The sequence below is a fragment of the Camarhynchus parvulus genome, chromosome 21, assembly GCF_901933205.1.
Source record: "Camarhynchus parvulus chromosome 21, STF_HiC, whole genome shotgun sequence".
NCBI lineage: Eukaryota > Metazoa > Chordata > Aves > Passeriformes > Thraupidae > Camarhynchus > Camarhynchus parvulus.
Window position 1 is genome coordinate 7785011 of NC_044591.1, and position 12670 is coordinate 7797680.

Sequence of the window (12670 nt, forward strand, 5' to 3'; positions counted from 1 at the left end):
TTTATTTGTCCCCCTTGCAGGACCTCTCTTTGTGGCAAACGCAGGGGACAGCAGCACCCAAGGGGAGAGGCGGAGGCAGCTCCTTACCATGTGGTAATTGATCATTTCCTGTAGGCTGTCCCCAAATTTATCCAGGCACTCCTGAAAAAAAAAAAACCACAACAATAAAAAGAAAATACAACAATAAAAAGAAAATACAATACATGGACAGGGGAAAATCCCATCCCAGGAAAGGACAGGGATAAAATCCCACAAAATAATTCCATAAAATATAATACAGTACAATAAAATACAATACAATAAAAAGGAAATAAAATACAATAAAAAAATAAAATAACATAAAATGAAATAAAAATTAAATAAAATAAATAGATAAAGAATTAAAAATAAAATACAAATAAATAAGGTGAAGGGACCTGGCAGTGAAGAGAAGCAGCTGCCCCTCATTGCCAGGGCTGGGGGGAGGCTCGGGAAGGCTCTGAGGAGCCCCTGGTCCTTGCCAGGGAGGGTTTCGAGCCCTTGGAGCCTTTCCTTGGCAGGGCAGAACTGAGCTCCACATGCGCAGCTCTGCGTGGGCTGCTCACCTCCCAAATCCCTGCTGCTCACTGACCTACATTGCCAAGCCTGCATCTCACCTCCAGAGCTCCACTTGAGTGGATCTCACCCTGACCTCCCAGCAAAGCCCATTTTAAATGGATCTCACCTGACCTTTCACCCAATCTCACTTTAAATGGATCTCACCCTGACCTCCCAGCAAATCCTATTTTAAATGGATCTCTGACCTCCCAGCCTGGTATTATCAGATTCTCTGCATCCCTCCAAACACAAATCTCATTTTGAGTGGATCTCACTCTGATTTCCCACCAAATCTCATTTTCAGTGGCTGCTTAAGCAGCGTGAGGGGCTTGGATTTGCGATCCATTCCCAGCGGCAGGGATCTTCCCCCTGAGACAGGAACAGGGATCTGAGCACCCCCAGCCCCCTGAACATCCCCCAGCCCCCCCAGCACCCCCAATCAGGAATTTGAGCACCCCCAGACCCCCCAATCAGGAATTTGAGCACCCCCAGGCTCACCGAGATCATCTGGTCCTTCCTGCACTGCTGGGACAGGTCCCTCACGCCGCTGACGAAATGTTTGTTGGTGGTGATGTAAACCTTGCCAGCCTCCAGCATGCCACTGCACAGCTTCACCAGCTGGGGACACACACACAGGGCCATGGGGACACACATGGGGACACAGGGACAGGGCGACACACATGGGGACATGGATATGGGGACACACACAGGGCCATGGGGACACACAAGGGGACAGGGACATGGGAACATGAGGACACACACGGAGACATGGACATGGGGACAGGGACATGGGCACGGGGGCACACATGGGGACATGGAGACATGGATATGGGGACACAAATGGGGACAGGGACATGGGGACAAGGGGACACACAGACATGAGCTCAGCACAGGCTTTAGACCAGCCTGGCTCTGTCCCACACCCAGCCCAGAGCTTTGGGACCGGTGCCCTTCCCGTCCCTGCTGTGCTGGGAACTGTTACGGGTGGGACAGGGGGAAATCCCACCCTGGGACAGGGACAGGGACAAAATCCCACCCAAGAAAGGACACGGGTAAAATCCCAGCCCAGGACAGGACAAGGGGAAAATCCAACCCAGAAAATGGCAGGGATAAAATCCCAGCCCAGGTTAGGACAGGGATACAAATCCCAGCCCAGGACAGGGATGAAATCCCAAGCTGGGACAGGACAGCCTGTCCCAGGAGGAGCTGGACTGGAGCTCTTATCCCAGCTCAGAGGAGTCCTGGGGACAAGCCTGAGGTGCTAAACATCAACTTATGAGCTGGAAAAGGGCTCAGATTTTGGGGGGCACCTGGAGAGACCCCATTTCTGAGCAGGGGATCCAGCAGTCCCCCTCAGACCACAATCTGCCCTCACCTTGTCGAGCTTGGCCTCGATCTCCACCACATCCGTTTCCACCTCATCGATGGTTGCCCTGCAACAGAGCAGCGAGGAGGAATTGTTAATTAGCAGCAAGGAATCGTTAATTGGCAGCTAGTGATGATTGGGTAGGAGGCCAGGAAGGGGTGAGGGAGGATCAGAGGGGCTGAGGGACTCGTTATTCCCACTGGGATGCCAGCGCTAAATCCCTCAGGAATGAATTTCAGAGCTGGAAAAAGAGATGGAGATGATCCAGATGATCCCAGGGCTGGGAAGACACCCCCAGCAAATTCATTTAGTGGCATTGTTCTGTTAATTAGCAGTGGTGCTAATTGACACAGGGATAACCATTGTTCCATCCAGCCCCACCAGGCACCAATTCCTCATTCCAGCACCACCAAATCCCATTTCCAGGCTGTCTGAAGTGCTGAATTATGACCTTTAAAGCTCAGGAACCACCCCTGAAACCCACACAGAGCAGCCCCTGGGCCTCTGAACACCAAAAAGCTCCTCCACACACGCGGGGCTGCGCTTGGATAGGGATGAATCCGCTCCAGGATTTTGGGATCGGCTCCTTTTCCACGCCAGCAGGCAGATGTGACAGCGAGGAGCTGCCACAGCCCAGCTGCAGAGGTCACCAGGCCTCCCTTGTGACCTCAGCCACTCGCAGGAGGCATTCCCAGACTCAGGAATGTGCTCCTGGAATGAATTTTGGGAGGGCAGAGAGCAGCAAACCCTGCAGAGCTGAGGGTGTTCCCTGGCAGAGCACTCAGGGGTTGGTTTCTTTAACCACACACCTGGGAATGAGGTCAAACCTCACACCGCCACGGGTTTGGAATCCTAATTTTAGTCAGGGAGCTTCTTAGGTGTGTAGGATCAAGGTTTTTAAAGTTGGTTCATGAAATATTGCACTCAAATTTGGAAAAATCCCAGCCCTGAGCAGCAGGGACGGGATTTGGAGGGACACAAACTCGTCCTGCTCTCAGGAAAAGGACAGGACAATCCAAAGGGAACAGCAAAATTCCTGCAGGAACCATCAGGACTTCTGTCTGAAGCTCTGGGTGTCTTGATCCTAGGAATAATCTCCAGTAAAAAAAAATGCTGGGTTGTCCTTTTTTTCCTTCCTAAACTCCCTCCAAACCCCCTGGAAAATGAAATCCAGGCTGGAGCTCCGTGCCCAGGGCTCTGCCCACCACCAGCCCTTGGAAAACATGAAAAACACAGCCAAAAAACAACAACAAAAAAGGAGCATTTCCATGGAATAACAAACCAAAGAAATATAAAATAAAGAAACAGCAGCTCTCCCACTCTGCTCTGCCTCCCACACACACAAACAGCAGCGTGGCTGTGCCGGGGGCAAAGCTTTGGAAAGAAAAGGAATCGTTAAAAAGGCTCTTTTCAGGTTTTTTCCCCCGTTTCAGCTATTTTTGGTGCCTGGGTTTGGGGCTCGTGTGCCTTCATGCATCTGCTGCCAGATCCAATTGTTCCACTCGGTTTCCTCGTGCTGCTGATAGCTGCGCACAAAAAGCAGCTGGAAAAGAGGGAAGAGCTGGATTTCCTGGGAAACATTTTCTTTCCAGGGAAGCAGGAGCAGCCATTGTGGAATCTGCAATCAAGGCAGCAGATTTCCTGTCTGTAATTTAATATAATTCTATCATTTATTCATTTATATTCTTGATTCATCTATTCTATGATTTATTCATCTATAATTTACTGCCTATTTTTATCCCAGCCCATGGATAAATTTGGGCTCTGTGGAGGAGGGAGATGTTTTTGGGGCTGGGGCAAAAAACTGGAGCTTTTTATTTGGTATGGGCTTGATGGAAAAGGTTCCAAAGGGTTTGAAAGCACGGGCAGAGATCCCAGGGGTTTATTTGGCTCTAAAGGAGATCCAGGAAGCAAAGCAAATTACATTTATCCATCATTTTTCAGGTACTTTTGTATCCCAAGGAAACTCCTGGGGAGACGAACTCTGAGATAAGCTGGGAGTGGAAAGCAAAAAGATCCCAAATTCAACCCCAAATCCTCCCCCACACCTGGTCCTGCCGCTCAGGGATTTTTCTTTCTGCATCTCAGGGCCTGATCAACACCTGACCTCCCACGCTTCAAGGGCACACCATGCCCAAGTCCATCCCTGGGGCTTTTGGGGTTAAAAGTTTGTTTTTCCTGCTCACTGATGCAGTTCCAGAGAATTAGGGTTTTTGAAGGTTAAAAATATTATTTTCCTGCTCACTGAAGGAATTCCACAGCACTGGATTTTTCGGGGTTAAAATGTCCTTTTCTTGCTCACTGGTGAAATTTCAGAGCACTGGGTTTTTGAGGTTTGAAATTTTATTTTTCCTGCTCACTGATGCAGTTCCAGAGCACTGGATTTTTGGGGTTAAAATGTCCTTTTCCTGCTGGCTGGTGGAATTGCAGATCCCACCGATGCCGCTTCCCTTGAGGAATCCCGGTTTCACTGCTGACAGGCGGAGGCTGCGCCAGCTCCACTCCCAGATTTCCATCCTCCCACCGCTCCCAGCAGTCAGAGATGAAAGGCAGAGTTACACAAGCAGCCTGGGGACCTGGGATGACTCCTCAGGGATGAGGAAATGCCACCTCAGCACCGTTCCAAGGAATCTGGGAATGGGAATCCAGATCTGCTCCTCACAATTCCCACCCCATTCCCATTCCCATCCCATCCTATAAATCCCATCCCCATTCCCATTTCCATCCCATCCTAATCCCATTCCACCCCATCCCCATTCCCGTTCCAATCCCATTTGTGCCTCCTGAGAAAATCTCAGCGACTCTCAGCCTCTCCCAGCTGCAGGAACCCAACTCAGACAAGAACTGAACCTTTTCACCCCAAAAAATAAAAATAAGGTGATGTCCCGATGCTGCTCCATCCTGGAGGAATCTGGCAGTGGGAATCCATTCCCATTTCCAACCCATGGATCCCATCCCATGGATCCCATCCCATTCTCATCCCTATTCCCGTTCCCATCCCATGGATCCCACCCCATCCCATTTGTGCCTCCTGAACAAACCCCAGCCACGCTCAGCCCAGCCAAAAACTGAATCTTTTCACCCCAAAATGAATATTTGAATAATTTGAATCAAACTCGTCCCCAGGGCTGGCCAAGAACTGAATCTTTTCACCCCAAAAAGCTCTGAATGAAGCTCTGTCCCAGAACTGGCCAAGAACTGAATCTTTTCACCCCAAAATGATTTGAATGAAGCTCTGTCCCAGAACTGGCCAAGAACTGCCTCTTTTCACCCCAAAAAGCTCTGAATGAAGCTCTGTCCCAGCCTGAGCCTGTCCTGGCCCTGTGCCCCGAGCGTTTCCTGCCGCTCTCCCTTCCTGCTGAAGCCCTGCCAGGATTTTTTCCTTTTTCTCTTTGCAAAACAATCCCTGGCCTCACCCCAAGCCCTTCCCACCGCCAGACGAGGCTGAGCTCCCTCAGAGATCCCCACAGCCCTGCTCTGTGCATTTGGGTTGGCTCAGAAATGCAAAAATCACCCAAAACGTGGCCAAAATCCCACCAGGAATGGTTTTGTAGCCCCAGAGATAACGAGCTGTGAGTTCATTGTGGCTCCAGCTCCAGCCAGGATCAGCTGCATCCTAAAGGGATTCAGGGAAAGGATCACTGGGAAAGGGATCCAGGGGAAATTGTGACAAAAAATAGAAAATTAGGCAAAAAACTATGCGGGAAATTATGTCAAAAATACAAAATTAGGCAAAAAGCGATGCGGGAAATTAGGACGAAAATTAGGCAGAAAACTATGCAGAAAAACAGAAAATTATATAGAAAATTAGGCCAAAAATTATGCAGGAAATTAAGCAGAACATGATGCTGAAAAATAGAAAATTAGGCAAAAAATTATGCAGAAAAATAGAAAATTATATGGAAAATTAGGCCAAAAATTACAATGAAAATTAGGCAGAAAATTACACAGAAAATGATGCCAAAAATACAAAATTAAGCTAAAAATTATGCAGAAAAATAGAAAATTATATGGAAAATTAAGTCAAAAGTTATAATGAAAATTAGGCAGAAAATTACACAGAAAAATAGAAATTTATATAGAAAATGAGGCCCAAAAATTATGCAGAAAATTATGATAAAGATTACAAAGAAAATTAGGCCAGAAAATTATGATGAAAATTAGGCAGAAAATTATGCTGAGAAATAGAATGTTAGGCAAAAAGTTATGCAGAAAAATAGAAAATTATATTAAAAATTATGCCAAAAATTAGAAAATTAGACCAAAAACGAGACATGAAACCTCTCCCAGTCACCATCTAAAATCATCCTGGAGATTTTCCCTTCCCCAGCTGCCCCAGAGCAGCTCCAGGTCCAAGTGAGCTCATCCCAGCGGGATCCCAGCCAGCTCCCAGGGCAGAGATCCCTGCAGCAGCAGCAGGAATGCTTCCGGAAGCTTCCCTCCCTCTTCCTGCGCCTCTGCCAGCCCCAGCTCCAGCTGAGTTCTCCCTCTCCCACCCTGAAAACTCCACACAAGCCTCTCCCAGCTGGAAAGGGGGGTTTGGAGCTCCCCTGAGCTGTTCCAGCTGTTCCCAGCTGTTCCCAGCTGCCAAGTCTCTCCCCTTTTGGACGGATCATAAATCAGAAGTGCCACAGTCGGAGCAGAGATTTGGTACCTTGTGATGGCAACACCTGAGTGAGCAATTCCTAAAAAACCCTTTCTGGAATGAATTCAGAGGGGAATAAACTCCACTGAGTGAGGAATTCCTGAAAAATCCCTTCCAGAATGAACTCAGAGGGGAATAAACCCCACTGGGTGAGGAATTCCTAAAAAATCCCTTCCAGCGGGAATTCAGAGGGGAATCCTTTCCCTTTCCCTTTCTCCATCCACGGCAGGGTCACCATGACAACAGCTCCATGGTGACAGTATCCATGGCAGCCCCATCCTGCCCAGGCCCTGCTGAATTCCAGGGATTTTTCCTCCCGGGAGAGCTCAGGGCACAGCCACAGGTGGGGATTTGGGATAACCTTGGGAGCTTACAGAGAAAAGAAACTGAGAATTGGGATCCTGGTGTGGAAATCTGGGATTCCCATACTGCTACTCCCTCCTCTCACCATCCTTGCCAAGCTGCTGAGCAGGATCAGATCCCTGGGAAAGGGATCCCTTGTCCCCACATCCTTTATCCCCTTTTACCCTGTCCTCATTCCATTTATCCCCATTTACCCCTGTCCCCATCCTTTTACCCCTGTCCCCATGCCATTTAACCCCTTTTGTCCCTGTCCCCACCTCCTGGCTGTGCTGGGGGATGCAATTCCAGCACTGCCCCAAAGTAAAACCCAACATTTATGGCTCCTTTGGGATGGAGATCAGTGCCAAGCCTGGGACAAACCCCTGGGCAGCCAAATTCCCAGGGTTGGGCTGTCTGGTGGCCCAGGGCTGTGTCCCCCCAGGAGCCCCCATCCCATCCCATCCCATCCCATCCCATCCCATCCATCCCATCCCACCCCATCCCACCCCATCCCATCCCATCCCATCCCATCCCATCCCATCCCATCCCATCCCATCCCTGCTGGCCATGCCATGCCCTCGGTGCCCTCGGTGCCACCCCGGGGGTGTGGGCAGCTCTCTGGGCACCCCAGGGATGGACGGATGGATGGACGGATGGATTTAGTCCAGCCCTGCTGTGCTGACGAGGCAGCTCCAGACTGAGCCTGACCCAGATTCCAGCAGCTCTGCTGGAAATGCTGCGTGTGCTGCTCCAGCTCTGCTGCCTCTCCCTGTGCTCTTCTCTTCCTCTTTTCTTTTTCCCCTTTTCTCTTATTTTCGCCCTTTCCCACTGTCTCACGGGGCTCCTGGGGCAGGGACAGCCCGGGCAGGGGGACAATGCCCTCCCTTGTGGCAGCCCCACAGCAGCTCCCTGTGAGCCCCACACTGGGGCTGTGTTCCCTCGGCTGCACCCCCACAGCCCTGCTCTGTGAGATTCCCTGAGCCCTGCCGGGGCTGGGCCTGCCTTCCAACTATCCCATTATCCCATTTCCCACTGCCCATTATCCCATTTCCCACTGTCCATTATCCCATTTCCCACTGCCCATTATCCCATTTCCCACTGTCCATTATCCCGTTTCCATTTCCCACTGCCCATTATCCCATTTCCATTTCCTATTATCCCATTTCACGCTGTCCATTAGCCCATTTCCATTATCCCATTTATATTTCCCATTTCCCATTGTCCATTACCACATTTCCCATTATCCCAGTTCCATTTCCCATTGTCCATCATCCCATTTCCCATTATCCATTATCTCATTTCCATTTCCCATTATCTCATCTCTCATTTCCCATTGTCCATTTTCCCATTCCCATTTCCCATTGTCCATTATCCCATTTCCCATCATCCAATCTCCCACGATCCTATTTCCATTTCCCATTTTCCAATTTCCCATTGTCCATTATCCCATTTCCATTGTCCATTATCCCTTTTCCCGTTTCCCATTTCCCATCATCCCATTTCCTATTTCCCATTATCCATTATTTTTTGGTAATGGTTTTTTGCCAAGGAGATTTTGGGAAAGGTTTTTTGGCAAAGCTTTTCTGGCAAAGGTTTTTTCCTGGTAGCTTGGCTGCCACAAGAAGGAGAGGCTGGTTCAGTGCGATCTCTGCCCCCTCAGTGGGTCATCCCCAAAAATCTCCTTTAAATGCCAGAAGAGCCCCCGGGCGCCCAGGAGCTGCTTTGTTTGGAGGTGACTCTGGGCAAGAGCAGCTGAGCTCTGCTCTGGCCCAGATAAATCTATTTATAGCAGGAGTTATGCTAATTCCCCAGGGATCTGATCTGCTGGCACTGCTGCAGCAATGAGATTTTCTGCTACCTGTCCTTTCAGCCACCCTGAGCAGCCAGAAATTGCAAAATTCTCCAATTTCCAGCTCCGTGCCTCCTGCTGCTTCCCTTCCCTGACATCTCCATTCCCTGCTGATTTCCTCCCTCTGGAAATTGCTGCTTCACCCCAAAACTTGGAATAAGCGGGGAAAACCCAAGGAAAAACAGCTTGTAAAAATAATTTTAAAGCCACTCTTATTTAAGTCACTAAAAAAATTCAAAATTGAATTGTTTTATCACCTTGCCTGAGGTTCATGTTAGGTTTTATAAAGAATAATTCATTTACTGCCCCTTTTGTGAGCTGAGGAGTGTGGAGGGGATTTACCTCATCATTAAAATGTCCCTGTCCTTGGGATAAAAGGGGTTTTTTTTCCCCTCACAGCAATTTCTTAACACAGGAACGGCACTGAAGAGCTGTTGGCAGTGCTTGGGCTCTCCTGGTTTTGCTCCAGGATAATGGAATAAGCTGGATTTCTAATCTTGACTAAAATCACTCCACAGATGGCACCATGGAGAGGTGGAGGCTGCGCCAGTGGGAGCAGGAGGAGAAAATCCAGGTGGAACAGCAGAAATTCACCAAAATCATCTCTCTCTTCATAGCTTTATCCTCATCTCAGCGTTTTTTCCCAAAGGCCTGCTGAAAAATCTCTTCTTCCTTCCAGTGATTGCTCAAAAATTTGAATTTTTCATCAAATCCTTCTAGGTGGAACAGCAGAAATTCAGACTGTGACACCAAAATCATCTCTCTCTTCATTATTTTATTCTCTTCTGGTTTGTTTTTAAAAGCCTAATGAAAATTTGCTCTTCTTCCTTTCAGGGGTTCCTCAAAAATTGGAATTTTTCTTCAAATCCTTCAGCTCCAGCTCCTCTGCCACAGAGCTCCACCACCCCAAATCCTCTCTCTTTAATGCCCAAATCTTATTTGCACTTCACAGACATTTCCTGGTGGTTTGAGTTCAATTTTTCCCATTTTTCACAGAGTTTTGAGCAGGAACAAAACCCCTAAACCACCTTGCACTGTGATTTCTCTGACGTGCAGATGTGGGAGCAAGAGAGAGGTTCCTGCAGGAAAATCCGGGTGGAACAGCAGAAATTCAGACTGTGACACCAAAATCATCTCTCTCTTCACAGCTTTATCCCCATTTCAGGGTTTTTTCTCAAAGGCCTGCTGAAAATTTTCTTCTTCATTTCAGTGGTTCCTCAAAAATTTGAATTTTTCTTCAAATTTTTCTTCAGCTCCAGCTCCTCTCCCACAGAGCTCCACCAGCCCCAAATCCTCTCTTCAATGCCCAAATCTTATTTTCACTTCACAGACTTTTCCTGGTGTTTGTTTTCCCCCATTTGTCACTGAGATTTAAGCAGCTGCACAGCCCCTAAATGAACTTTTCTCATTTCTGTGCCCAAACTCAGCTCTGGCTCTGCCAGCAGAGCTCAGGAGGTTTTTACAGAGCCCCAAAAAACCCCAATTCCTGTCGGGAATTTGTTAAATGTCAGTTTACAGCTCCTTCCCTTCCCTGAGACACTGGAGGTGGATGTTTAGACAAGGCTTTGAAGCAGGATGAGTAAGATTGCAGAGTTTTGGTTGCTTGCTGTGTTTAGTTGACTTTTTTTACATTAATATTTAGCAAAAACCTGGCAGTTTTCAGCAGAAAATATGGGGTTTTATAATGCACACAAAATCCCATTTCTTTTTCTTCTTCTTCCCATTTTTCTTCTCATTTCTGCTCCGATTTTAGGAGTCAGGAATTGGAATTTAATCAATTTTAATCAACTTTAATCAATTTAAATCAAATTTAATCAATATTTGAGTGTTTTTCTCCAAGCTCCTGCAGCACCAAGGAGCTACTTGGGGAAGGTCACGAGGATTTGGTGACCTCCAGAGGTTTCTTCCAACCTCAATTACTGCAGGATTTAATGGCTTAGAGATGAAATCCTTCCTTAGCCCTCCTAATGCACTCCTGATGTCATGGATCTGATGATAACGGGTTTTTCCCTGGCAACTCCCAGCCAAACCTCCCCAGGAACATCTGGAATTTTCTGGAAGTCACCTGCTCAGCACCACCCACCTGCAGCTCCCTGCAGTGATTTATTCTGGGTAAATTATTCTGGAACTGGTTCTAGGCCTGGATGGACCCCACCTTCCTTTCTGCTCTGAATATTGTTTTTTTTTAAAGTTCACTGCAGGAGTTTATCCCTGAATATTGAATATTGAATATTCTTTTTTTATTTTTACAGCTCCCACCTTGAGCTCACTGCAGGAATTCATCCCTGGATGGATCCCCACCTTCCTCTCTGCACTGAATATTAATTAATTTTTTAAATTTTTTTTTCAGAGGAACAGCCCAGTTGCAGAGTTGATTTTAGCAGGAGCTGATTTTTGATTTTAGCAGAAGATTTTAGCACCACAGCTCCCAGGTGCTTTTAGGAAACCCCAGTGAGAAATGCCTGGCACAAGAGTGGAACTGCACAGGCAGCCCTGAACACAGGAATATTCTATTCCTGAGCTGAAGAAAGACTCATTCTGTGCCACAAGACCCTTTAGACATTTGTTTGCTTTCTTTGACGAGTAAAATGGATTTAAATAAAAAAAAAACGGCCTCAAACAGTTCTGTCTTCTCCCCAAGTGACCTCAGTGGCACCGTTTACCCACAGGGCTGGAGGAGCTCCAGCAGCTTTTGTTGAGACTTCCCCCAGCAGGGATCTCTTTCAGCACTAAATGCTCTTTATTTCTATTTTTTTTTTCCATTTCTCCCCTCCTCCTCTGGGCCTTGGCTGGAGCTGGAGCTGCCCAGCCTCTGGGCTGGCTTTGTTTGGGGCTGAAAAGGCTTTTCCTGCCAACGGCAGCCCTGCAGTGGCACCAAGCCCCTGCCCCTTCCTCTGGGTGCCACTGGGTGACAAGTGACAATTTGGCACCTTCCCACAGGTGCCAGATGGATTTTGCTGTGCCTCAAAATTGGGATTTTTTCCCAGTGCCACAACCCTTTCCCAAAAGGGTGGGAGTTCATGGGGCTGCTGGGGGAGTGTGAATGAAAGCCCTGGAGCTGCTCGTCCTTGATTTTGATTTATTCCCCTCAGGGGCTGGGCACAGCCCCACTTTTCAGGGGAATGTGGCTGTGGAATTCATCCCCACGTGAAAAACCAGTGTGTCAGTGCTCCAGGTCTGGGAAAGCACATCTTGGAGAGGAGCACCTCACGTGCTGTGGGTGCTCTCTCTCCCCTTCCCTGCTTTTCCTTTCCCCTTTTCCCCCTTCCCCTTTCCTTTCCTTTTTCCCCTTTCCCCTTTCCTTTTCCCCTTTTCCCCTTTCCCTTTTTCCCTTCCCCACATTTCCCCCATTCCCAGATTTCCTGCTGCCTGTCCCATCCCTCTGAGGTCCTGAATCCCCTCTGGATGCAGGAAAAGCATCCCTGAGAATGTCCTGCATTCCCAGGCTCACAGAAAAAGCCGAATTGTTGAGGGAAGGGGGAATCCTCAGGCAGGAAACATGGATGAGGAGGAAAATGAAAGCATCCTCTGTGCTGCAGGCAGAACAAAGCTGGCCTTGTAGGAACGGGGCTGAGCAGAGGAGAAGAACTGCAGCCCCAAGCCCAGGGGCAGAGCAGGACTCAGCCCCACAGGATTCCCAGATTTCCATCCTCCACACTGAGCATTCAGCCAAAACTCACTCCTGGTTTCCTGTGTGCACCCACCTCTCACCCCCCAGGTGAGGTGACAGCTCAGGAGCTGAGATGAAAGCCCACAAACCCGGCTGTGACATCTCCCCCATCCCAAATCCCGGAGCTTTCCCGGCTCTCAGCCCCGTTTGGGAGCTGGCACCATCCCACATTTTCGTGCTTTATCTCCCAGCTCAGATGAGTCAGTGGCACATCAAGAGCTC

General features: G+C 48.4%; 1 protein-coding gene across 6 annotated transcripts in view; it reads right to left on the bottom strand.

The window, feature by feature from the left end:
• Positions 1-12670, bottom strand: part of ACAP3 (ArfGAP with coiled-coil, ankyrin repeat and PH domains 3) — a 35013-nt gene that overhangs the window by 14177 nt on the left and 8166 nt on the right. For all 6 annotated transcript variants that reach the window (XM_030963861.1, XM_030963858.1, XM_030963862.1 and 3 more), the window contains exons 2-4: positions 1952-2009; positions 1075-1194; positions 88-141 (exon numbers count right to left, since the gene is read on the bottom strand). In XM_030963861.1, coding sequence (XP_030819721.1) covers positions 88-141; positions 1075-1194; positions 1952-2009 — 232 coding nt within the window. The remainder of the gene's footprint in view (positions 1-87; positions 142-1074; positions 1195-1951; positions 2010-12670) is intronic.